Raw genomic sequence first — 27809 nt, 5'->3', positions numbered from 1 at the left:
ACGGTGCCTCGTACTATACATGTTACAAGGATGGAATACTGGGATAGGGACGTTACAAGGATGGAATACTGAGGTAGGGACGGTACTATACATGTTACAAGGATAGAATACTGGGACGTTGCCTCGTACTATACATGTTACAACGATAGAATACTGGGACGGTGCCTCGTACTATACATGTTACAAGGATAGAATACTGGGGTAGGGACGGTACTATACATGTTACAAGGATGGAATACTGGGGTAGGGACGGTACTATACATGTTACAAGGATGGAATACTGGGACAGTGCCTCGTACTATACATGTTACTGTGATAGGATTTGGGATAGGGATGGGATTTTGGGGTAGAAAGGACAGAATGTATAATTCGCTAACCCTGTACTTACTCAGCGGCTGCACGGTGATGGGAATGTTTTTTGGCCTCTTGCTCTCACGGTCAGTCAGCTCCCCTGATGCTGTTCTCTCTCGTTCTGTTACTCTGCAGTTGTACTTTCCACCATCTTCCTGACGCAGACGGAAGATCTTAAGAGAGAAGATACTGTCTGTGTCCTTTGCCACGCGCATTTCTCCGCGGTTTTCTCGCTGGGCATATTCCCCAGTCAGGGCAGGTACTCCCCCAGAACTAAGACTGGCGATCAGAGAACTATTGAAAGCCCAGGATACAGAGAACATACGTTCGGCAGGGTTCTGCGCCTCAATAATACATCGGAGTTCAGCAGTCTCCCCAACACTGTATGTGCGGCGGTCAGTATCCAAGCGCACATTAAATTCTTTATCTACGGTAAAGAAATACAATTTATTGGATTATGACACTTTAAAAGTAAATATTAAGGTGGACAGCAGGACCCTGTAGGGCTAGGCAGTGAATGCTTTATAAATTGTTACTGTGAAGAAGCATTTCTGCTGATTTAGGGGAAAGCCCTTTTCAGGAGTCTTAATGTCCCTTGTTCAGGAATATTATTAAACAGGAAATGAGCAAAGCTCCCCTGGAGAATGTCTATGAATTAGTAGGGCAGTTCCAGGGGTATATTAAAATCTCAAACACTTTACTTGCAAAACCAATATGTACGAAGCAGTTTAAACAGAATTGTCTCAGATTAATGCTGACTCCATGCATCTAATGTTCATTTTTAAATATGCCTTATGTTGGATTTAAGCTGCACATAATTAGAATTTTGCATTTACTCCTGGATCGGACTAATTTTTGTCAACGTTTTTTCAGCTCCCATGAGCTAGCTCAACGGCTGGAACCAGGCAATTACAGTTTTACTTTGCTTGTGCTCTTAGTGAACCGGTCAAAGAGTGCATTGCATGTATTAACATTAAATCACTCTGCCACGTGTTTGCTTAGTCCCCCAATTTAACGGAGAAGTAACATCCTGGGTCTGTAATAACGGCCATGTAGCAGTACCTTAATTGGATCTAATTGCTTTAGCATTGTATCCAGAGTCAGCTAAACCTCCAGCAATCGGTTCCAGAATTAAATAAAATAACTTGTCTTCCGAACAGACTTCCTTCATTAAGGAGGACTCTGTCTAATGGATCCATGATAAAAGTAAACATACGGTACTTTAAGCCCATCAAACTTTCAGTTCTCCCGGTTCTGTGGTTGGCCCCTCGGAACGTACGCTAAATAATGTAGACTCTGCTGAAGTGGGGTCCACGTTAACAGAGTCAGAACACATTAGCCAAACCACAAGGAGATCAATCAATCACTTCCCAGTATAAGAGAGCTTTAATCAGTGTCCCTAATTCAGATTGTAAATTGTAATTATGCTGCTACGTTCACGACGTGGAATATGGAGTGAGCTATTTAACCACAAAGCGCCATGAGTTCGGTTTATCGGCTGAATGTGCAATTTCACCCAGCGGAGGATAAATGATCCATGAGCTGTCTAATCCTACATTAAGGATTTCCGTCTGTATTGCTCAATTTCAGAGACCATTATCTTTTCCTTGTCTCAGATTTACCTAGATGAATTTACAGAAATTCTGTGACAGAGCTGTCAGAGAGCAGAGCTGGAGTGCACCCAAAGTTGTTCACCAAAACAACTTTAGCTTAATGAAGCAGTTTTGGTATATAGAACATGCCCCTGCAGTCTCACTGCTCAATCCTCTGCCATTTAGGAGTTAAATCACTTTGTTTATGCAGCCCTAGTCACACCTCCCTGCATGTGACTTACACAGCCCGCCTAAACACTTCCTGTAAAGAGTAAGCTAATGTTTACACTTCCTTTATTGCAAATTTGGTTAATTGTAGAATTTCATATTTCCTGCTCTTTTAATACCTTGCTAGATCCTGCAGGATCCTTTGGTTTGTGGTTAAAGTTCAATTGACAGAGAAGGAGATAAAAAAAACTTTTAAAGTAAGTTACATCTGTTTGAAAGTGAAACCAGTTTTTTTTCATGCAGGCTCTGTCAATCACAGCCAGGGGAGGTGTGGCTAGGGCTGCATAAACAGAAACAAAGGGATTTAACTCCTAAATGGCAGAGAGTTGAACAGTGAGTCTGCAGGGGCATGTTCTATACACCAATACTGCTTCATTAACTTAAAGTTGTTTTGGTGACTATGGTGTCCCTTTAATTATTTTAAAAGAAGGAAGCATAGAAACACTCTAAAGAGAACGCATGTATGTATTACATGTTTAAAAAATTACAGACTTGTCTTATTAGAGATTATCTGGGCTGAATACAGACCAGAGTGAGGTATTATGACAGAAATCTCCATGGGACTGACTTGGGAGCTTTGCTTTGAAGTTGGTCATTGAGTTTGACTGACTTATCGCTGTATACACTGGGATTAGCGTTAGTGAGCATCTAACTCATTATTAGCTTTGGATGGAACAATGAAACTCCATGCGTTAGGGATAGGAGCACATCACAACATTTTTAAACTTATTGCATGTTTAATACCGTACCACACCTAACCGATTAACAATGCTGGCAAGATAACTCTGGCTTTTACCTGTGGGCTGGACAGTGACATCCGAGCCTTCAGACCGCTTTCGCGTCATAGCAAACCATGATCCGTCTGGGTCCTCAATCCACTCGGCTCCCTGGCAGTAAAATTCCCCTTGGTCTGACGTCTGTAGGTTATAGAGGGTGAGACGGAAGGTGTCGCTGCCCAGTTTGTCCAGCCGGACATCGCCCACCGAGTGTCGCTGTGCAAAGGACGGGCCGGGCTGCTGAGTGAAATCCCGCGTCAGGGAGACAATCTCATCTGTCTGCTCTCCAGCCCTCCGATACCAGGACACAGAGAGGTGGGTGTGCTGAGCAGACTGGCGTGATATGTTGCAGGAGAGCTGCAGAGAGCCTCCCTCCACCTTCTGTATGTGCTGCGATGTCGAGGAGACCACCAGGGTATCTGGGATCACTGCGGAGACAGACAGGGGAAAATGCTGGCAGTTAGATAAGAGTTCTATCCATATAATCATAGGAATGTGAATGTAATATTAAGCACACCAGATACAAAGTAACCAACGGAGAGCACATTATTATTATTGTTCCCAAACTGTTACAAACCCGGATTATGTTGACTATTTTGTGATCCTATGGCTTCGGTACTTGAATGCTGCACCCTCTCCCGAATGGATTATATATAGAACGGTTCGTTAAACGAATAACCGACCACCCAGCTCCTGGCGTGTGCCGCCACTTAACCCCGATCACCTCTCAAACTACCGAACGGTCGACCACATGGCTGAGAGCATGTGCCACCAATTGATCACCCAGGGAGTTGCGGTTTGGGGTTAACCGCAGGCTAATTGACAGCCCCAGTATATATCCATTCGTGCCTTATCTACCGATGGTTAAACTACCGAAAGAGTCACGAACGGGGACCACCTTCAATCTGGCATGTGGCCTCAATTAGAATGTAGAACGTTGCGGTTAACCGCAGGTTAAGTGCCCCTTCACGGAGGGCTAACTTCGTATACCGAACAGCGACAACATACAGCCAGAGAGCGGGGATTAGGGCACAACTCTGGGCGTTATTAGTTCCACGAGTTGACGCCGAGGTCCCGCTGCCTATTGTTGCACCTAAAAACATGGCTGCCATTTTCAGCCTGCGACCAAATACACGAACAGACATTATCACGACGAAATACAGCAACGGGTTCGTGAGTTTGACTCGTTATTCAGTGAACTAGTGCACACAGACCGGAGCTACAAATGAGTGGTGAAAGTACCGAAATATATATTAAACTGCTAGAGTTATGCATTTTTAATCTGTTTTCTGTGTGTAAAATAAACGTGGGTTTTGGGCGCTTGGAGATAATTGTATTACTGTAACCGTTGGATTCATTATCTCCAAGCTGGGCGGTAGCAATTTCAAATGATACATTGTATTCTCATTGGTTGATCCCTTGTGTTATCCCTGTATCCCATCAGGTCCAGAGGGGGCTGTCCCTGGACCTGAGATTTTGCATAAATACCGATCCCTGTGTGCCATTAAAATCAGTTCTTGTTTGACCTTCAAATCGCAGCCTCGACTTGTTTTGTGGGGAAAGAGTATCCTAGCTGTAAAATAGCTAGTGGGATTGTTCTACACTTACAGGATCCTTCTGGATATTGAGACAAAGCGGCTTCTCTCTCTCTCTCTAAACTGGGATCCAGACTATCCAAGGGGTCCAGCTTCCAGCTAGCCTGGCAGTAACCGTAACAATTATTATTATTTATATAGTGCCAGCAAATTCCATAGCGCTGTTCAATGGGTGGATATATTAACATCACATAAGCAGGAGGTCTCTGTCCAGTAAGGGCCACAAAAGGGAATACTGATCCCACACACCATTAAAAAAACAACAGAATTACACCGAGAAAGCAAAGGTGCATTATAGGAAAATACAAACTTCCAAAGCTTTATAAAAAAGGCAGACAGTGCTGGCAGGATCATTCTCTGTGCAGATACACTAAGCTAAGTCCTGACACACGGGCACTCACAAAGATCTACTCTGTCTGTCTGAGGAGGGAACTGGGGTTCCATCAGTAACATTGGCTAAACTTGGGCTTCGAACAAGATTAAAAAAGATCTAATACAAATTATTAGATAGAAATAACCTCAAATGTGCCCAGAGTTCTCTAGATTGGGCAAAATAGATCTTGTACAAGTACTACCGCCAAAAACACACTAACCCCATTCACACACTAATAGCCGGTCCCTGTACTCCTGCCAGAGTCACACTAATAGCCGGTCCCTGTACTCCTGCCAGAGTCACACTAATAGCCTGTCCCTGTACTCCTGCCAGAGTCACACTAATAGCCGGTCCCTGTACTCCTGCCAGAGTCACACTAATAGCCGGTCCCTGTACTCCTGCCAGAGTCACACTAATAGCCGGTCCCTGTACTCCTGCCAGAGTCACACTAATAGCCGGTCCCTGTACTCCTGCCAGAGTCACACTAATAGCCGGTCCCTGTACTCCTGCCAGAGTCACACTAATAGCCGGTCCCTGTACTCCTGCCAGTCACACTAATAGCCGGTCCCTGTACTCCTGCCAGAGTCACACTAATAGCCGGTCCCTGTACTCCTGCCAGAGTCACACTAATAGCCGGTCCCTGTACTCCTGCCAGAGTCACACTAATAGCCGGTCCCTGTACTCCTGCCAGAGTCACACTAATAGCCGGTCCCTGTACTCCTGCCAGAGTCACACTAATAGCCGGTCCCTGTACTCCTGCCAGAGTCACACTAATAGCCTGTCCCTGTACTCCTGCCAGAGTCACACTAATAGCCGGTCCCTGTACTCCTGCCAGAGTCACACTAATAGCCGGTCCCTGTACTCCTGCCAGAGTCACACTAATAGCCGGTCCCTGTACTCCTGCCAGAGTCACACTAATAGCCGGTCCCTGTACTCCTGCCAGAGTCACACTAATAGCCGGTCCCTGTACTCCTGCCAGTCACACTAATAGCCGGTCCCTGTACTCCTGCCAGAGTCACACTAATAGCCGGTCCCTGTACTCCTGCCAGAGTCACACTAATAGCCGGTCCCTGTACTCCTGCCAGAGTCACACTAATAGCCGGTCCCTGTACTCCTGCCAGAGTCACACTAATAGCCGGTCCCTGTACTCCTGCCAGAGTCACACTAATAGCCGGTCCCTGTACTCCTGCCAGAGTCACACTAATAGCCGGTCCCTGTACTCCTGCCAGAGTCACACTAATAGCCGGTCCCTTAACTCCTGCCAGAGTCACACTAATAGCCTGTCCCTGTACTCCTGCCAGAGTCACACTAATAGCCGGTCCCTGTACTCCTGCCAGAGTCACACTAATAGCCGGTCCCTGTACTCCTGCCAGAGTCACACTAATAGCCGGTCCCTGTACTCCTGCCAGAGTCACACTAATAGCCGGTCCCTGTACTCCTGCCAGAGTCACACTAATAGCCGGTCCCTGTACTCCTGCCAGAGTCACACTAATAGCCGGTCCCTGTACTCCTGCCAGAGTCACACTAATAGCCGGTCCCTGTACTCCTGCCAGAGTCACACTAATAGCCTGTCCCTGTACTCCTGCCAGAGTCACACTAATAGCCTGTCCCTGTACTCCTGCCAGAGTCACACTAATAGCCGGTCCCTGTACTCCTGCCAGAGTCACACTAATAGCCGGTCCCTGTACTCCTGCCAGAGTCACACTAATAGCCGGTCCCTGTACTCCTGCCAGAGTCACACTAATAGCCGGTCCCTGTACTCCTGCCAGAGTCACACTAATAGCCGGTCCCTGTACTCCTGCCAGTCACACTAATAGCCTGTCCCTGTACTCCTGCCAGAGTCACACTAATAGCCGGTCCCTGTACTCCTGCCAGAGTCACACTAATAGCCTGTCCCTGTACTCCTGCCAGTCACACTAATAGCCGGTCCCTGTACTCCTGCCAGTCACACTAATAGCCTGTCCCTGTACTCCTGCCAGTCACACTAATAGCCTGTCCCTGTACTCCTGCCAGAGTCACACTAATAGCCGGTCCCTGTACTCCTGCCAGAGTCACACTAATAGCCGGTCCCTGTACTCCTGCCAGAGTCACACTAATAGCCGGTCCCTGTACTCCTGCCAGAGTCACACTAATAGCCGGTCCCTGTACTCCTGCCAGTCACACTAATAGCCGGTCCCTGTACTCCTGCCAGAGTCACACTAATAGCCGGTCCCTGTACTCCTGCCAGTCACACTAATAGCCGGTCCCTGTACTCCTGCCAGAGTCACACTAATAGCCGGTCCCTGTACTCCTGCCAGAGTCACACTAATAGCCGGTCCCTGTACTCCTGCCAGTCACACTAATAGCCTGTCCCTGTACTCCTGCCAGTCACACTAATAGCCTGTCCCTGTACTCCTGCCAGAGTCACACTAATAGCCGGTCCCTGTACTCCTGCCAGAGTCACACTAATAGCCGGTCCCTGTACTCCTGCCAGAGTCACACTAATAGCCGGTCCCTGTACTCCTGCCAGAGTCACACTAATAGCCGGTCCCTGTACTCCTGCCAGAGTCACACTAATAGCCGGTCCCTGTACTCCTGCCAGTCACACTAATAGCCGGTCCCTGTACTCCTGCCAGAGTCACACTAATAGCCTGTCCCTGTACTCCTGCCAGAGTCACACTAATAGCCGGTCCCTGTACTCCTGCCAGAGTCACACCAATAGCCTGTCCCTGTACTCCTGCCAGAGTTACGGTTGGCACCATTACCAGAGTATACAAAGAGATGGCATAGTATAAAACACAGAAAGCGCCATGTTTGTCTGCGCCTTATCACCTGGAAGCAACAATTTAATAATGATTGTTCTATTCTGATTTTTTTTGTAAATATAGTTGGTAACATCACCCTTTGTCAGTCAGGAACTCCTGGCGCTAAGGACTGAGATAAAAGATGGAACTCAGTGGGCATGCTACCCAGACACCATATTTACTCACCATACCAAACCATTTTATGGAAAAGAAAGATAAAGTGCTTATTAAAACAGACAAAATATATATGAGTCCTGGGAGGATGCTTTTCCCAAGTAAGTGGATTGATCTCATAAGAGCAGGCATTAGGCTGGTAGAGTAAGACCTGCCCAAAATGGGGTACATTGACGTTGTGGCAGGCTTATGCAATGTATGATCAGATACTCTAACTAAACCCCCATTAGCTTTTGTCTAGATTAGGAGTTTTTAAATAAAACTATACTATATTTATATTATTTATTTTTATATGAAATTTAGTAATGCAGGAAGAGGGAGAATGCCAAGATTACGGGAACAAAAGATCCAACGCAGCAAATATAAAACAAAGCAATGTTAAAAAAGATATAAAGATTGATTATTCATTTAACTGGAAAAGTGAATAATGATTTTCTTTAGAAAAAACAAACACAAATGCCCGTCTTGACATTGAAGGATGAAAGTTGTCTCCTCCCACGACGGCTGGTACCAGGAATTTTCTAGAGTGGCAACTAGCAAGCTGGTGGCACGGCACAATCAGGAGAGACCACTATATTTTAAACAAGGTAGTGCTGGTTACTCATATCACTGCAGCCAGGTTCACACAGGGTTACTCATCAAAGTGGGAATTTAAAGGGAAATTCTATAATAGTCAAATTGGAGAAACTCTCAAAGTCATGTAGGTTTCCAGATTTGGCTACTTTGACCGAGAATCTGAAATCAATTTAGAATTTTTCTTTAGTGAATAACCTGATAGATTGGAAAACTGCAGCAATGAGGTTGGATTCACATTTACAAGCTTTAACCCAAGATAATAATAATAATAACAAAGTATTTTACCAGGAAAGGTACATTCAGATTACTCTGGTTTCCAAGCACATCCTGGGGATGTTACTATCACCCAATTTAATGGTACTCATTTTATCTACCTCGGAAGGATGAAGGGCTGAGTCAACCCTGCCGGGATTTGAACTTGCGACCCAAGGGTTAAAACAGATTGAGCTATTTCACCGGCCTCATGTAAGTAATGGGGCATTAACAGGCAGTGGAGCCATTAGCCTTTAATTTCCGGCCGGGGACTTACTAGCCCTTTACCCCAAAGCTGACCGCATAGAGGGGATTGAGGGCTACGAATATTAACTCGACTCTGAACACTGGAGGAGACAAATCACGTACCACAAACCAGTACAAAGAACAGTGCCATATTCGTTGTACTACAAACCAAAACCCCCAAAATCTCAGCACAGCTCACCTAGAGACACACCTGTGCATTTATTTAATAAACTGAAAATTGCACATTTTAAGAAAACAAAGATTTATATATTTTTATTTATTATATATTTATATTTATGTGGCTATTTTTCAAGTCAGGGTTTAAAGGCTTCGAATCTGCAATTCTCTTTTCAATCTTAGACAATTCCCACTTTAGTGAATTAGAAACGCATGTCCTAAAAGCCACCACCATCTGTCATGCGAAGACCGCACCCTGACCGCAGCTGGTTAAAATGCCAGAATGGGATAGTGCCGAGAGATTATTGCCATTTCCTGAACACTAAGTTGATCAGTTCCTAGAGGGATTCTCCAGCTGTCTGCAGCTCCCCCCCATCAGACACCGGTTTATGGTCCCCTGAGATTGTTCACTCAGCTGCGCTCGAGGAGAATATTCCAGATAATCTCCCATTAACTATTAATATGTGAGGGAGCAGCTGGGAGGGAAGGGGATATTAAAATAAACGGTGAGTTGGGGGAGGGGAATAGGAGAATTGCTTTAAGTAAAAAAATATTTATATAAAGTGTGTTTACAGATTCCACAAACCACGTGTCTTTGTAATGAGCCATCTCCAGGCCAGACGGTGGGGTTGGTGGTCAGTGGTGCAGCAGGAAGTCACCCACACATCTAAATAATGAAAACCATATGGCCACGCAAACCACAAAACAAACTACTTTCTGTGCAAGGTCAAGATTCTCCTTAAAACAAACAACTGGATGAATCAGAATTAAGAAAATAATCCAAAAGCCCAGAAAAGACGCAAGGGCTAGTGGATATTCTCTAAAATAATAGTGCCTACAGTTGAGCTCCTGAATGGAGGGAATAACCCTCAAATATGTACAGGTATAAGCGGGAGAGACTAAGTAATGCTCAAGGGAACGGTGGCAACAGTGTCTCAAAATAGAAGCACATTCAGTGTCAAGAGACTGAATAGATGCAGGAACCTCAACGTTTCACATCAATATAAAAAGAACCCTGGAGCAAATTAAGGGGTATAGGAGGAGGTAAAAAGGTAAAGATGAGGGTTGGAGGGTCAAAAGCCTCACTAGTATCAACCTGAACCGCGATAAATCTTTCCCTATAAATACCTCAGCACCGTGAGCAAGCCACTTACCCAAACTTGGTCAGAGAACCAAAAGCAGAAATTATAAGGAAGTAATTAAAGTAATTAAGCAATTGCTCCTGACGACGGTGTCCTGGCACCGCGAACCATTTGTTTTTTACTTTTTGCACTATGATTATAACTTCCTTATAATTTATGCTTTTCGTTCTCTGACCAAGTTATAGAAAGTGGCTTTCCCACGGTGCTGTTCAACCCATAGTGTGCATTGAAGTCAGGTTTGGGAACCACTGATCTAGGATTTGGGTATGTAAGTATCAGGACACGTGAATTTCATGGAAGGTTACTAAATAATCACATAACATTTATTTTACATTCCTAGGTAAAGACCTGGACTCACTTGTGGTAATGACTTACCTACAAGGTTGACCTTGGCACTGTAGCTCCCGTGGAATGATGGATCGGTGTTTGGTGTGTGGCACTCATACTCTCCAGTGTCTCGTTCCTGCAGCTGACGGATTTGTAAGAGGCTATGGTCACCCGACAGTCTCTCCACGTAGATGTCTCCACTCCGAACACGCTGGCTGTAGATGGCGTAGGAGAAAGAAGGATCCTCTTCAGTGGTGACCACCTGTACCTCCCGGTCTGGAGCAGAGGGCAGGTATACAGACCATCTGAAATTCTGCTGGCTGGGGCCTTGGTAGCCACGCACCTTACACCAGATACTGATCTGGGAGCCCATAGTGCGGTATAGGGGCCCTGGCTGGATGGCCACCTCTCGTTGGGCCCAAGACACACCTGTTTAAAAAAAAAAAAAAAAAATCAAAGTATTAAATGCATTATAATAAGGTAGGATGGGCTAGAAGAATGGACCTCTCTATAACAGGGTTGGATGGGGGTAGAATAGATCACTCTATAAAGGCACGGAGCCCTCTATAATAACATTGGATGGGGCAGAATGGATTCTTCTTTCTTAATGTAGGATGGGGCAGAATGGACTCCTCTTTATTAAGGTGGGTTGGGGGCAGAATGGACTCCTCTTTATTAAGGTGGGTTGGGGGCAGAATGGACTCCTCTTTATTAAGGTGGGTTGGGGGCAGAATGGACTCCTCTTTATTAAGGTGGGTTGGGGGCAGAATGGACTCCTCTTTATTAAGGTGGGTTGGGGGCAGAATGGACTCCTCTTTATTAAGGTGGGTTGGGGGCAGAATGGACTCCTCTTTATTAAGGTGGGTTGGGGGCAGAATGGACTCCTCTTTATTAAGGTGGGTTGGGGGCAGAATGGACTCCTCTTTATTAAGGTGGGTTGGGGGCAGAATGGACTCCTCTTTATTAAGGTGGGTTGGGGGCAGAATGGACTCCTCTTTATTAAGGTGGGTTGGGGGCAGAATGGACTCCTCTTTATTAAGGTGGGTTGGGGGCAGAATGGACTCCTCTTTATTAAGGTGGGTTGGGGGCAGAATGGACTCCTCTTTATTAAGGTGGGTTGGGGGCAGAATGGACTCCTCTTTATTAAGGTGGGTTGGGGGCAGAATGGACTCCTCTTTATTAAGGTGGGTTGGGGGCAGAATGGACTCCTCTTTATTAAGGTGGGTTGGGGGCAGAATGGACTCCTCTTTATTAAGGTGGGTTGGGGGCAGAATGGACTCCTCTTTATTAAGGTGGGTTGGGAGCAGAATGGACTCCTCTTTATTAAGGTGGGTTGGGGGCAGAATGGACTCCTCTTTATTAAGGTGGGTTGGGGGCAGAATGGACTCCTCTTTATTAAGGTGGGTTGGGGGCAGAATGGACTCCTCTTTATTAAGGTGGGTTGGGGGCAGAATGGACTCCTCTTTATTAAGGTGGGTTGGGGGCAGAATGGACTCCTCTTTATTAAGGTGGGTTGGGGGCAGAATGGACTCCTCTTTATTAAGGTGGGTTGGGGGCAGAATGGACCCATCTATAAAAAGGTGGGATGGGGGCAGTATGCATCCCTCTATAATAAGGTGACAGGAGCACCATGAATCCACCTTTAATAAGGTAGGAAGGGGGCAGCATTGATCCCTCTATAATAAGGTGTGAGCCTAGAAGATGAGAAGGTGGAAGGCCAGACTCCCTAAAATAAAGGAGGGGAGGCCGCCAGGTCCCATCTATAATAAAGCAAAAGGGGCAGCAATTCTGCAGACATTGAAAAAAAAAATAGGTGCACATTTCTGAAATATATATTTTATATTGCGTTAAATAGACACTAAGCACAAAAACAATGTTCGCTTTGTGCGTGTGTCAAAACATATATACAATAAGAATAATTATTTTACCTAGACTTTCACTTTTTTAATGCCCTCACCGATTAATTATCTACAAGCCCCCATGTACACTTTCTGGATTAGTCCTACTTTGCCCCAAATAGAGAGTGAGTGTTGGTACATAAACTACTGCAAGTTAGTGGGCGCGCACTAGGGGCCAGGTATCAGAGGCCGCGCGCTCGAGGCCAGAGGTGTGTTACAAGCTGTCTGTCAGCAAAGCAGATTTTGTATTTAATTAAATATTATCAGTTTTAAAATCTGCATAAATACAGCATAGCAATGCAGCCTATAACCATGGCAGGAAACCCTGCTGCAGCTATAAAGGGGGCAGAGGGAGGAGAGAACCCCAAATAATGTAAAAATAATAAATATAGCGATAGGATCAAAAGAAAAACACTGAATATACGCAACATGCACAAAGTGTGTACAATATAGCAGGGGGTCTTCACACAACAGGTGACTGAAGACCCTGTGATTCTCAGTGGGTGCCTGAGGGTGATAGGAGCTGTCTTCAGGCTGCACAGAGCCAGCTGTTCCTGTGTGGCTGCCTGGTAATGGCTGAGTTCCTCCCCAATAATGGCTGCTTCTATTTCTGGCCACCTTGTTATAATAAGTGTACAATTAACGTGACGCTCGCTGCCATTGTGTGTCCTTGTCACTGTGCCCCTGCTCGTCAGAAAAACAAAAGGGACAAATTTATCATGAAGAGTGAGCGGTGTGTCACAGAGGAATTAGACGCCAGGGACTTCGCTCTAACAGGGAGGGTTCGTCAGATTGCACAGTACACCCCGAGAGGGAAAGAGAAAATATACAGCCGGAAAAATGACATTCCTGAGGAAAACGAAAAAGATTCCCGTTCATATACAGTAAATATCAGTCAGGATCCATCCCAGTCTATGACCGTAGAATACGACGCGGGACTGGGAATTAGATTGGAAGCTCAGGAGCATCTGATGGGACAGGACAGGTTTTTTTGCATTAAGTTTCAGACAAACTATAAACACTGAGGGGACTGAGGGGTGAAGGGTTAAAGAGCGGCCGAGGGGTGAAGGGTTAAAGAGCGGCCGAGGGGTCGAAGTGTTAAAGAGCGGCCGAGGGGTCGAAGGGTTAAAGAGCGGCCGAGGGGTCGAAGGGTTAAAGAGCGGCTGAGGGGACTGAGGGGTGAAGGGTTAAAGAGCGGCCGAGGGGTGAAGGGTTAAAGAGCGGCCGAGGGGTCGAAGTGTTAAAGAGCGGCCGAGGGGTCGAAGGGTTAAAGAGCGGCCGAGGGGTTGAAGGGTTAAAGAGCGGCTGAGGGGACTGAGGGGTGAAGGGTTAAAGAGCGGCAGAGGGGACTGAGGGGTGAAGGGTTAAAGAGTGACGTAAAAGAAAATATAGGCTGCAGCATTTTGTAACTTGGCGAGACGGGCAAGTGTGAAAGCATTTTACGGCAGGCTGCAATAAATAAAACCTCAGCTGACCTCGTATTAGAATGAAGTGGGGGATTTGCTATATTTTAGGATGCAGATAGCTGGAACCCAGGAGGAACTGCACAGGAGAGGTGGAAATACAAACATTATCAGCTTCCAATGGCATCATCGTTGACCAAAACAAGAGTTAAAGGATAGTGAAAGTCAGGGTGCAGGTTGTACACAGCCAGAGACAGAGGACCTCCATCCAATGCAAGATGGATGTCAGGAGACAACAAAGGCCACCTGTCAGGAGCTCCAGAACAGAACCCTGCAGGAAATGTAACGTTCGAGAGACTCTGTAAGAGCAGAGAGAACCGTGAAAGGGCAGTGTCATGGAGAAATGGTTAATGGCTAGCAGTGGATGGTCCTCAGACAGAAAGACAAGAAACATCAATAAGAAGCTGGTAAATCATGGAAGACCCTAGTTGGTTGTTTCAGTAGAACTCGAAGAATCCAATGGGAAACGCCATCTCTCCGGGAAAATAAAAGCAATAGATAGCCTGTTCAGAGGGGTGGGGGTGGATAACGGTGGAGACAGGAAAAGCCAGTTTTAATGGATAAGAAATGTTTTTCTAAAGTCAATACAGAGAATTCTCTTGGGAGCAAATAGAGCTTTACAGAGGACATAAGGTCATCTCAAGGGACAAGTAATTACACTTCAAATGTGAGTTTTCATGATCCGTTTGGATCAACGTCAGCAACAGAGAGGTGTTAAAGTTGATAACTGACGCCTGTCCCCCAGTGTAGGTGCTGTACAAATCATGCCAGTAAATAAAGTGAGGTTATCAGAGCACTGGAGACAGGAAATGACAATTAATAACAGAAAACCAGATTAAAGGGGCACTCTAGGCAGAAAAAAACACATGCTTCTCTATAGGAAGGGGTTAGTTGGGAAGCACGGTGATTGCTGAACATGCTCAGTGTCCCCTCAATGCCTCTCCATAGGAAGGGGTTAGTTGGGAAGCACGGTGATTGCTGAGCATGCTCAGTGTGCCCTCAATGCTTCTCTATAGGAAGGGGTTAGTTGGGAAGCACGGTGATTGCTGAACATGCTCAGTGTCCCCTCAATGCCTCTCCATAGGAAGGGGTTAGTTGGGAAGCACAGTGATTGCTGAGCATGCTCAGTGTGCCCTCAATGCTTCTCTATAGGAAGGGGTTAGTTGGGAAGCACGGTGATTGCTGAACATGCTCAGTGTCCCCTCAATGCTTCTCCATAGGAAGGGGTTAGTTGGGAAGCACAGTGATTGCTGAGCATGCTCAGTGTGCCCTCAATGCTTCTCTATAGGAAGGGGTTAGTTGGGAAGCACGGTGATTGCTGAGCATGCTCAGTGTCCCTCAATGCTTCTCTATAGGAAGGGGTTAGTTGGGAAGCACGGTGATTGCTGAGCATGCTCAGTGTCCCTCAATGCTTCTCTATAGGAAGGGGTTAGTTGGGAAGCACGGTGATTGCTGAGCATGCTCAGTGTCCCCTCAATGCTTCTCTATAGGAAGGGGTTAGTTGGGAAGCACGGTGATTGCTGAACATGCTCAGTGTCCCCTCAGTGCTTCTCTATAGGAAGGGGTTAGTTGGGAAACACGGTGATTGCTGAGCATGCTCAGTGTGCCTTCAATGCTTCTCTATTGGAAGCGGATAGTTGGGAAGCACGGTGATTGCTGAGCATGCTCAGTGTGCCCTCAATGCTTCTCTATAGGAAGGGATTAGTTGGGAAGCTCAGTGATTGCTGAGCATGCTCAGTGTGCCCTCAATGCTTCTCTATAGGAAGCGGATAGTTGGGAAGCTCAGTGATTGCTGAGCATGCTCAGTGTGCCCTCAATGCTTCTCTATAGGAAGGGATTAGTTGGGAAACACAGTGATTGCTGAGCATGCTCAGTGTGCCCTCAATGCTTCTCTATAGGAAGGGATTAGTTGGGAAGCTCAGTGATTGCTGAGCATGCTCAGTGTGCCCTCAATGCTTCTCTATAGGAAGCGGATAGTTGGGAAGCTCAGTGATTGCTGAGCATGCTCAGTGTGCCCTCAATGCTTCTCTATAGGAAGGGATTAGTTGGGAAGCACGGTGATTGCTGAGCATGCTCAGTGTGCCCTCAATGCTTCTCTATAGGAAGGGGTTTGTTGGGAAGCACGGTGATTGCTGAGCATGCTCAGTATCCCTCAATGCTTCTCTATAGGAAGGGATTAGTTGGGAAGCACAGTGATTGCTGAGCATGCTCAGTGTGCCCTCAATGCTTCTCTATAGGAAGGGATTAGTTGGGAAGCCCAGTGATTGCTGAGCATGCTCAGTGTGCCCTCAATGCTTCTCTATAGGAAGTGGATAGTTGGGAAGCTCAGTGATTGCTGAGCATGCTCAGTGTGCCCTCAATGCTTCTCTATAGGAAGGGATTAGTTGGGAAACACAGTGATTGCTGAGCATGCTCAGTGTGCCCTCAATGCTTCTCTATAGGAAGGGGTTTGTTGGGAAGCACGGTGATTGCTGAGCATGCTCAGTATCCCTCAATGCTTCTCTATAGGAAGGGATTAGTTGGGAAGCACAGTGATTGCTGAGCATGCTCAGTGTGCCCTCAATGCTTCTCTATAGGAAGCTCAGTGATTGCTGAGCATGCTCAGTATCCCTCAATGCTTCTCTATAGGAAGGGGTTAGTTGGGAAGCACAGTGATTGCTGAGCATGCTCAGTGTGCCCTCAATGCTTCTCTATAGGAAGCGGATAGTTGGGAAGCTCGGTGATTGCTGAGCATGCTCAGTGTGCCCTCAATGCTTCTCTATAGGAAGCGGATAGTTGGGAAGCACAGTGATTGCTGAGCATGCTCAGTGTGCCCTCAATGCTTCTCCATAGGAAGGGGTTAGTTGGGAAGCACAGTGATTGCTGAGCATGCTCAGTGTGCCCTCAATGCTTCTCTATAGGAAGCGGATAGTTGGGAAGCTCGGTGATTGCTGAGCATGCTCAGTGTGCCCTCAATGCTTCTCTATAGGAAGCGGATAGTTGGGAAGCTCAGTGATTGCTGAGCATGCTCAGTGTGCCCTCAATGCTTCTCCATAGGAAGGGGTTAGTTGGGAAGCACAGTGATTGCTGAGCATGCTCAGTGTGCCCTCAATGCTTCTCTATAGGAAGCGGATAGTTGGGAAGGTCGGTGATTGCTGAGCATGCTCAGTGTGCCCTCAATGCTTCTCTATAGGAAGGGGTTAGTTGGGAAGCACGGTGATTGCTGAGCATGCTCAGTGTCCCTCAATGCTTCTCTATAGGAAGGGGTTAGTTGGGAAGCACGGTGATTGCTGAGCATGCTCAGTGTCCCCTCAATGCTTCTCTATAGGAAGGGGTTAGTTGGGAAGCACGGTGATTGCTGAGCATGCTCAGTGTCCCTCAATGCTTCTCTATAGGAAGGGGTTAGTTGGGAAGCACGGTGATTGCTGAGCATGCTCAGTGTCCCCTCAATGCTTCTCTATAGGAAGGGGTTAGTTGGGAAGCACGGTGATTGCTGAGCATGCTCAGTGTCCCCTCAATGCTTCTCTATAGGAAGGGGTTAGTTGGGAAGCACGGTGATTGCTGAGCATGCTCAGTGTCCCTCAATGCTTCTCTATAGGAAGGGGTTAGTTGGGAAGCACGGTGATTGCTGAGCATGCTCAGTGTCCCTCAATGCTTCTCTATAGGAAGGGGTTAGTTGGGAAGCACGGTGATTGCTGAGCATGCTCAGTGTCCCCTCAATGCTTCTCTATAGGAAGGGGTTAGTTGGGAAGCACGGTGATTGCTGAACATGCTCAGTGTCCCCTCAGTGCTTCTCTATAGGAAGGGGTTAGTTGGGAAACACGGTGATTGCTGAGCATGCTCAGTGTGCCCTCAATGCTTCTCTATTGGAAGCGGATAGTTGGGAAGCACGGTGATTGCTGAGCATGCTCAGTGTGCCCTCAATGCTTCTCTATAGGAAGGGATTAGTTGGGAAGCTCAGTGATTGCTGAGCATGCTCAGTGTGCCCTCAATGCTTCTCTATAGGAAGCGGATAGTTGGGAAGCTCAGTGATTGCTGAGCATGCTCAGTGTGCCCTCAATGCTTCTCTATAGGAAGGGATTAGTTGGGAAACACAGTGATTGCTGAGCATGCTCAGTGTGCCCTCAATGCTTCTCTATAGGAAGGGATTAGTTGGGAAGCTCAGTGATTGCTGAGCATGCTCAGTGTGCCCTCAATGCTTCTCTATAGGAAGCGGATAGTTGGGAAGCTCAGTGATTGCTGAGCATGCTCAGTGTGCCCTCAATGCTTCTCTATAGGAAGGGATTAGTTGGGAAGCACGGTGATTGCTGAGCATGCTCAGTGTGCCCTCAATGCTTCTCTATAGGAAGGGGTTTGTTGGGAAGCACGGTGATTGCTGAGCATGCTCAGTATCCCTCAATGCTTCTCTATAGGAAGGGATTAGTTGGGAAGCACAGTGATTGCTGAGCATGCTCAGTGTGCCCTCAATGCTTCTCTATAGGAAGGGATTAGTTGGGAAGCCCAGTGATTGCTGAGCATGCTCAGTGTGCCCTCAATGCTTCTCTATAGGAAGTGGATAGTTGGGAAGCTCAGTGATTGCTGAGCATGCTCAGTGTGCCCTCAATGCTTCTCTATAGGAAGGGGTTAGTTGGGAAGCTCGGTGATTGCCGAGCATGCTCAGTGTCCCCTCAATGCTTCTCTATATGAAGGGGTTAGTTGGGAAGCACGTCAATCACGAGCTTTTTAGCTTTTTATACCTTTAATATTTTAAAGGACCACTCTAGTGCCAGGAAAACATACTCGTTTTCCTGGCACTAGAGTGCCCTGAGGGTGCCCCCACCCTCAGGGACCCACTCCCGCCGGGCTCTGGGGGGAGGAAGGGGTTAAACTTACCTCTTTCTCCAGCGCCGGGCGGGGAGCTTTCCTCCTCCTCCTCTTCTTCCTCGCGACGTCATCGGCTGAATGCGCATGCGCGGCAGGAGCCGCGCTCGCATTCAGCCGGTCGCATAGAAAAGCATTTACAATGCTTTCCTATGGACGCTTGCGTGCTCTCACTGTGATTTTCACAGTGAGAAGCACGCAAGCGCCTCTAGCGGCTGTCAGTGAGACAGCCACTAGAGGCTCTGGAGGCTGGCTTAACCCTCAGTATAAACATAGCAGTTTCTCTGAAACTGCTATGTTTATAAAAAAAAAAAAAAAAGGGTAAAAGCTAGCTGGACCTGGCACCAAGACCACCTCATTAACCTGAAGTGGTCTGGGTGCCTAGAGTGGTCCATTAACAACGGGGGAGGCAGCAATGTAAAGTAACAAAGGAAAATCTCCATCTCTCTTTGCTCATCTAGAAATGGTAAAATCTACCAGGGAATGAAAGGCTTGCGCATTTCATCTATAATCAGATTTCTATGGTGATGAAGTGACATCGCTCTATACGTTGACATTCCAGGAGAAGCCACGGTTTGTATATCCACGCAGTATTTGGGTATTTTAGTGTTTTTATACATTCCGCCCACAGCAGGTTTGAGGCTGGATGGAGGGGGCTGTTTGAGAGAAATGGTTTGGAAGGAAATGATTTGGGCTACTCCTGCAGCTGCCAGGCTGGCACCTGCTAACACGGGGAGGGCAGCTGGCAGTCTTCTAAGAGGTCTAACGGGCAGCGAGTGTGACTGAGCCGAGAGAGATGACAGACGACAAGAGTTTTCAATAAGATGCTGCAAAAATAAATCATTTAACACCGCTATCTGAAACACATAGGTAGGGTGAAATCAAAATGCTTCGAATTTCTCTTCAGCAATATCGGTGCTATACAAATAATAATTATAATAAGTCATGGATGGTATAAGGAACGCATGAACAGCTTAGTACGCAGACATTCAGCAATACGTGCATCCGATAAGGCAGAAGACATGATGCAGCAGGCAGGGGAGAGACAAACAGAAAGTGACAGCCATTACTGTGATGACAAACTCCAGTCTGACCCGTTTTTCCACAAAACTGACTCATTAGTAGGCTTGGCTAGAAGATAAAAGCCATCACTACATCTGCTCCTTGAAAAATGGGGGTGTTTAATGTAAACTTTAATGTTTATTCAACGGAAGCCTTAAATGACAGGGATATTAGTTGGCCTTTGGGGTAGGGTTATTGAGAGGTTATAGAGCCTCATTCAAGCTCTAATTCTCCAACTCGCTCAGTAGTCTAATTACTGTACAGGGTAAGGCGGTTATTACCCAGAATCCCTGGCTGCAGGGGGCGCTCTGTATACTGTGTGATTATGGGGTAAGGCGGGTTATTACCCAGAAACCCTGGCTGCAAGGGGCGCTCTGTATACTGTGTGATTATGGGGTAAGGCAGGTTATTACCCAGAATCCCTGGCTGCAGGGGGAGCTCTGTATACTGTGTGATTATGGGGTAAGGTGGGTTATTACCCAGAATCCCTGGCTGCAGGGGGCGCTCTGTATACTGTGTGATTATGGGGTAAGGCGGGTTATTACCCAGAAACCCTGGCTGCAAGGGGCGCTCTGTATACTGTGTGATTATGGGGTAAGGCAGGTTATTACCCAGAATCCCTGGCTGCAGGGGGAGCTCTGTATACTGTGTGATTATGGGGTAAGGTGGGTTATTACCCAGAATCCCTGGCTGCAGGGGGGGCTCTGTATACTGTGTGATTATAGGGTAAGGCGGGTTATTACCCAGAATCCCTGGCTGCAGGGGAGCTCTGTATACTGTGTGATTATGGGGTAAGGCTGGTTATTACCCAGAATCCCTGGCTGCAGGGGGCGCTCTGTATACTGTGTGATTATGGGGTAAGGCAGGTTATTACCCAGAATCCCTGGCTGCAGGGGGCGCTCTGTATACTGTGTGATTATGGGGTAAGGCGGTTATTACCCAGAATCCCTGGCTGCAGGGGGCGCTCTGTATACTGTGTGATTATGGGGTAAGGCGGGTTATTACCCAGAATCCCTGGCTGCAGGGGGAGCTCTGTATACTGTGTGATTATGGGGTAAGGCGGGTTATTACCCAGAATCCCTGGCTGCAGGGGGAGCTCTGTACACTGTGTGATTATAGGGTAAGGCGGGTTATTACCCAGAATCCCTGGCTGCAGGGGAGCTCTGTATACTGTGTGATTATGGGGTAAGGCGGGTTATTACCCAGAATCCCTGGCTGCAGGGGGAGCTCTGTATACTGTGTGATTATGGGGTAAGGCAGGTTATTACCCAGAATCCCTGGCTGCAGGGGAGCTCTGTATACTGTGTGATTATGGGGTAAGGCAGGTTATTACCCAGAATCCCTGGCTGCAGGGGAGCTCTGTATACTGTGTGATTATGGGGTAAGGCGGGTTATTACCCAGAATCCCTGGCTGCAGGGGGAGCTCTGTATACTGTGTGATTATGGGGTAAGGCGGGTTATTACCCAGAATCCCTGGCTGCAGGGGGAGCTCTGTATACTGTGTGATTATGGGGTAAGGTGGGTTATTACCCAGAATCCCTGGCTGCAAGGGGCGCTCTGTATACTGTGTGATTATGGGGTAAGGCAGGTTATTACCCAGAATCCCTGGCTGCAGGGGGAGCTCTGTATACTGTGTGATTATGGGGTAAGGCAGGTTATTACCCAGAATCCCTGGCTGCAGGGGGCGCTCTGTATACTGTGTGATTATGGGGTAAGGCGGTTATTACCCAGAATCCCTGGCTGCAGGGGGCGCTCTGTATACTGTGTGATTATGGGGTAAGGCGGGTTATTACCCAGAATCCCTGGCTGCAGGGGGAGCTCTGTATACTGTGTGATTATGGGGTAAGGCGGGTTATTACCCAGAATCCCTGGCTGCAGGGGGAGCTCTGTATACTGTGTGATTATGGGGTAAGGCGGGTTATTACCCAGAATCTCTGGCTGCAGGGGGAGCTCTGTATACCGTGTGATTATGGGGTAAGGCGGGTTATTACCCAGAATCCCTGGCTGCAGGGGGCGCTCTGTATACTGTGTGATTATGGGGTAAGGCGGGTTATTACCCAGAATCCCTGGCTGCAGGGGGAGCTCTGTATACCGTGTGATTATAGGGTAAGGCGGGTTATTACCCAGAATCCCTGGCTGCAGGGGGAGCTCTGTATACAGTGTGATTATGGGGTAAGGCGGGTTATTACCCAGAATCCCTGGCTGCAGGGGGAGCTCTGTATACTGTGTGATTATGGGGTAAGGCGGGTTATTACCCAGAATCCCTGGCTGCAGGGGGAGCTCTGTATACTGTGTGATTACGGGGTAAGGCGGGTTATTACCCAGAATCCCTGGCTGCAGGGGGAGCTCTGTATACTGTGTGATTATGGGGTAAGGCAGGTTATTACCCAGAATCCCTGGCTGCAGGGGGAGCTCTGTATACTGTGTGATTATAGGGTAAGGCAAGTTATTACCCAGAATCCCTGGCTGCAGGAGAGCTCTGTATACCGTGTGATTATAGGGTAAGGCGGGTTATTACCCAGAATCCCTGGCTGCAGGGGGAGCTCTGTATACTGTGTGATTATGGGGTAAGGCGGGTTATTACCCAGAATCCCTGGCTGCAGGGGGAGCTCTGTATACTGTGTGATTATGGGGTAAAGCGGGTTATTACCCAGAATCCCTGGCTGCAGGAGAGCTCTGTATACTGTGTGATTATAGGGTAAGGCGGGTTATTACCCAGAATCCCTGGCTGCAGGGGGAGCTCTGTATACTGTGTGATTATGGGGTAAGGCGGGTTATTACCCAGAATCCCTGGCTGCAGGGGGAGCTCTGTATACTGTGTGATTATGGGGTAAGGCGGGTTATTACACAGAATCCCTGGCTGCAGGGGGAGCTCTGTATACTGTGTGATTATGGGGTAAGGCGGGTTATTACCCAGAATCCCTGGCTGCAGGGGGAGCTCTGTATAGTGTGTGATTATGGGGTAAGGCAGGTTATTACCCAGAATCCCTGGCTGCAGGGGGGCTCTGTATACTGTGTGATTATGGGGTAAGGCGAGTTATTACCCAGAATCCCTGGCTGCAGGGGGAGCTCTGTATACTGTGTGATTATGGGGTAAGGCGGGTTATTACCCAGAATCCCTGGCTGCAGGGGGGAGCTCTGTATACTGTGTGATTATAGGGTAAGGCGGGTTATTACCCAGAATCCCTGGCTGCAGGGGGAGCTCTGTATACTGTGTGATTATGGGGTAAGGCGGGTTATTACACAGAATCCCTGGCTGCAGGGGGAGCTCAGAATACTGTGTGATTATGGGGTAAGGCGGGTTATTACCCAGAATCCCTGGCTGCAGGGGGAGCTCTGTATAGTGTGTGATTATGGGGTAAGGCAGGTTATTACCCAGAATCCCTGGCTGCAGGGGGGCTCTGTATACTGTGTGATTATGGGGTAAGGCGAGTTATTACCCAGAATCCCTGGCTGCAGGGGGAGCTCTGTATACTGTGTGATTATGGGGTAAGGCGGGTTATTACCCAGAATCCCTGGCTGCAGGGGGGAGCTCTGTATACTGTGTGATTATAGGGTAAGGCGGGTTATTACCCAGAATCCCTGGCTGCAGGGGGAGCTCTGTATAGTGTGTGATTATGGGGTAAGGCAGGTTATTACCCAGAATCCCTGGCTGCAGGGGGGCTCTGTATACTGTGTGATTATGGGGTAAGGCGAGTTATTACCCAGAATCCCTGGCTGCAGGGGGAGCTCTGTATACTGTGTGATTATGGGGTAAGGCGGGTTATTACCCAGAATCCCTGGCTGCAGGGGGCGCTCTCTATACCGTGTGATTATGGGGTAAGGCAAGTTATTACCCAGAATCCCTGGCTGCAGGGGGCGCTCTGTATACTGTGTAATTATGGGGTAAGGCGGGTTATTACCCAGAATCCCTGGCTGCAAGGGGCGCTCTGTATACCGTGTGATTATGGGGTAAGGTGGGTTATTACCCAGAATCCCTGGCTGCAGGGGGAGCTCTGTATACTGTGTGATTATGGGGTAAGGCGGGTTATTACCCAGAATCCCTTGCTGCAGGCGGGAGCTCTGTATACCGTGTGATTATGGGTTAAGGCGGGTTATTACCCAGAACCCGTGGCTGCAGGGGGGAGCTCTGTATACTGTGTGATTATGGGGTAAGGTTGGTTATTACCCAGAATCCCTGGCTGCAGGGGGAGCTCTGTATACTGTGTAATTATAGGGTAAGGCGAGTTATTACCCAGAATCCCTGGCTGCAGAGCGCGCTCTGTATACTGTGTGATTATGGGGTAAGGCGGGTTATTACCCTGAATCCCTGGCTGCAGGGGTAGCTCTGTATACTGTGTGATTATGGGGTAAGGCGGGTTATTACCCAGAATCCCTGGCTGCAGGGGGCGCTCTGTATACTGTGTGATTATGGGGTAAGGCGGGTTATTACCCTGAATCCCTGGCTGCAGGGGGCGCTCTGTATACTGTGTGATTATGGGGTAAGGCGAGTTATTACCCTGAATCCCTGGCTGCAGGGGGAGCTCTGTATACTGTGTAATTATAGGGTAAGGCGAGTTATTACCCAGAATCCCTGGCTGCAGAGCGCGCTCTGTATACTGTGTGATTATGGGGTAAGGCGGGTTATTACCCTGAATCCCTGGCTGCAGGGGTAGCTCTGTATACTGTGTGATTATGGGGTAAGGCGGGTTATTACCCAGAATCCCTGGCTGCAGGGGGCGCTCTGTATACTGTGTGATTATGGGGTAAGGCGGGTTATTACCCTGAATCCCTGGCTGCAGGGGGCGCTCTGTATACTGTGTGATTATGGGGTAAGGCGAGTTATTACCCTGAATCCCTGGCTGCAGGGGGAGCTCTGTATACTGTGTGATTATGGGGTAAGGCGGGTTATTACCCTGAATCCCTGGCTGCAGGGGGAGCTCTGTATACTGTGTGATTATGGGGTAAGGCGGGTTATTACCCAGAATCCCTGGCTGCAGGGGGCGCTCTGTATACTGTGTGATTATGGGGTAAGGCGGGTTATTACCCAGAATCCCTGGCTGCAGGGGGAGCTCTGTATACTGTGTGATTATGGGGTAAGGCGGGTTATTACCCAGAATCCCTGGCTGCAGGGGGAGCTCTGCTTACTGTGTGATTATGGGGTAAGGCGGGTTATTACCCTGAATCCCTGGCTGCAGGGGGGCTCTGTATACCGTGTGATTATGGGGTAAGGCGAGTTATTACCCTGAATCCCTGGCTGCAGGGGTAGCTCTGTATACTGTGTGATTATGGGGTAAGGCGAGTTATTACCCAGAATCCCTGGCTGCAGAGGGCGCTCTGTATACTGTGTGATTATGAGGTAAGGCGGGTTATTACCCAGAATCCCTGGCTGCAGGGGGAGCTCTGTATACTGTGTGATTATGGGGTAAGGCAGGTTATTACCCAGAATCCCTGGCTGCAGGGGGGCTCTGTATACTGTGTGATTATGGGGTAAGGCAGGTTATTACCCAGAATCCCTGGCTGCAGGGGTAGCTCTGTATACTGTGTGATTATGGGGTAAGGCGGGTTATTACCCAGAATCTCTGGCTGCAGGGGTAGCTCTGTATACTGTGTGATTATGGGGTAAGGCGAGTTATTACCCAGAATCCCTGGCTGCAGGGGGCGCTCTGTATACCGTGTGATAATGGGGTAAGGCGAGTTATTACCCTGAATCCCTGGCTGCAGGGGTAGCTCTGTATACTGTGTGATTATGGGGTAAGGCGAGTTATTACCCAGAATCCCTGGCTGCAGGGGAGCTCTGTATACTGTGTGATTATGGGGTAAGGCGAGTTATTACCCAGAATCCCTGGCTGCAGGGGGCGCTCTGTATACTGTGTGATTATGGGGTAAGGCGAGTTATTACCCAGAATCCCTGGCTGCAGGGGGCGCTCTGTATACTGTGTGATTATGGGGTAAGGCGAGTTATTACCCAGTATCCCTGTGTTTATTGTGGTGGGCGGAATATCTATTGATGTGTTTAGGGTGACAGGCGGCAGGTGGCAGATCTCTATAGATGTGTTTAATGTGGCAGGTCGCATATCTTACATAGCTGAAAAGAGACTTGCGTCCATCAAGTTCAGCCTTCCTCACATATGTTTTTGCTGTTGATCCAAAAGAAGGCAAAAAACCCAGTCTGAAGCGCTTCCAATTTTGCAACAAAATAGAAGAAAATTCCTTCTTGACCCCAAAATAGCAGTCAGATGTCTCCTTGGATCAAGCAGCTATTACCCCACTAATTAGAAATTATATCCCTGTATGTTATGTTTTTGTAAGATTTATCCAATTGCAGTTTAAACATCTGTAAAGACTCTGACAAAAACACCTCTTCCGGCAGAGAATTCCATATCCTTAATGCTCTTACTGTAAAAAACCCTTTTCTTTGCCTTAGATGAAATCTCCTTTCTTCCAGCCTAAATGTGTGACCCCGTGTCCTATGTATAGCCCTGTTTATGAATAGATTTCCAGACAATGGTTTGTACTGGCCCCGAATATATTTGTATAATGTTATCATATCCCCTCTGAGGCGTCGTTTTTCCAAACTAAGGAGATTTAAATTTTTTAACCTTTCTTGGTAACTAAAATGCTCCATTCCTTTTATCAATTTTGTAGCTCGTCTCTGCACTTTTTCTAGTGCCATGATATCCTTCTTTAAAACAGATGCCCAAAATTGCACAGCATATTCAAGGTGTGGTCTTACCAGCGATTTATAAGGAGGCAAAATTATATTTTCATCTCGAGAATTTATGCCCCTATTTATACATGACAAAACCTTACTGGCCTCAGCAACGGCAGATTGACATTGCATATTGCTACCTAATTTGTTGTCTATAACAATTCCCAAATCCTTCTCGTGTGTGGTTATCCCTAGTTCACTACCATTTAGGGTGTAAGTTGCTTGTGCATTCTTAACCCCGAAGTGCATAACTTTGCATTTCTCTATATTAAATGTCATCTGCCTTTTTAGTGCCCAGTTGCCCAATCTATCTATATCACTGTGCAGCAAAACAATATCCTGCTCACATTTTATTGCCTTTTTGCTGATGATACTAAGATATGTAACAGGGTTGATGTTCCAGGAGGGATAAGCCAAATGGCAAATGATTTAGGTAAACTAGAAAAAAGGTCAGAGTTGTGGCAACTGACATTTAATGTGGATAAGTGCAAGATAATGCATCTTGGACGTAAAAACCCAAGGGCAGAGTACAGAATATTTGATAGAGTCCTAACCTCAATATCTGAGGAAAGGGATTTAGGGGTGATTATTTCTGATGACTTAAAGGGACACTGTAGGCACCCAGACCACTTCTGCCCATTGGAGTGGTCTGGGTGCCAACTCCCACTACCCTTAACCCTGCAAGTGTAATTATTGCAGTTTTTCATAAACTGCAATAATTACATTGCAGGGTTAACTCCACCTCTAGTGGCTGTCTACTAGACAGCACACTACATTCCCCAAGATGCTGTGCGAGTCACGTGACGCGCAATTTTTAAAAGTTATTCAAATCTATGTTTTAAGACTTCGGTTTTGAACAGAATGTAACCCACAAGGATAAGGTACATTAAGGAATATGATGCATATTCTTATTTAAAGCTTTTACTTATTTTATGTGAAATGTTAATTGTATGATTTTAACTGGCTGCCGAACAATGATGTCATCTTGGCGCCATTTTTTAAAGTACCAGTACCTATATAAATTCTTTATGTGCCAGGTAATATGTTATTCCATTTTTGATAAAGCCCCAGCGGTGAAACGCGTTAAATGGTTATTTATATTGTGTTATTTTATAATAAATGATTTTTTGGTCTAATTAGTGTACCACTATCATTTTATATACACAATTATTACTATTATTTTATTTTATTTATTTTTTTCCTGGCATTTTTATTCTACATGTCCTGAAGTGGGGATTATACCACTAACGCTATTACCTGAGTG

At 47.1% G+C, this 27809-nt stretch overlaps 1 protein-coding gene across 1 annotated transcript in view; it reads right to left on the bottom strand.

The window, feature by feature from the left end:
- IGSF3 (immunoglobulin superfamily member 3) overlaps nt 1–27809 on the bottom strand; it is a 71889-nt gene that overhangs the window by 27507 nt on the left and 16573 nt on the right. The window contains exons 3-5 of the mRNA XM_063445883.1: nt 10641–11021; nt 2968–3375; nt 389–778 (exon numbers count right to left, since the gene is read on the bottom strand). Of these exons, the coding sequence (XP_063301953.1) occupies nt 389–778; nt 2968–3375; nt 10641–11021 (1179 nt within the window). The remainder of the gene's footprint in view (nt 1–388; nt 779–2967; nt 3376–10640; nt 11022–27809) is intronic.

The sequence above is a fragment of the Pelobates fuscus genome, chromosome 1 (assembly GCF_036172605.1).
Source record: "Pelobates fuscus isolate aPelFus1 chromosome 1, aPelFus1.pri, whole genome shotgun sequence".
NCBI lineage: Eukaryota > Metazoa > Chordata > Amphibia > Anura > Pelobatidae > Pelobates > Pelobates fuscus.
The sequence above is the reverse complement of the archived record's forward strand: the minus strand, read 5'-3'. Positions and strand labels throughout refer to the sequence as shown.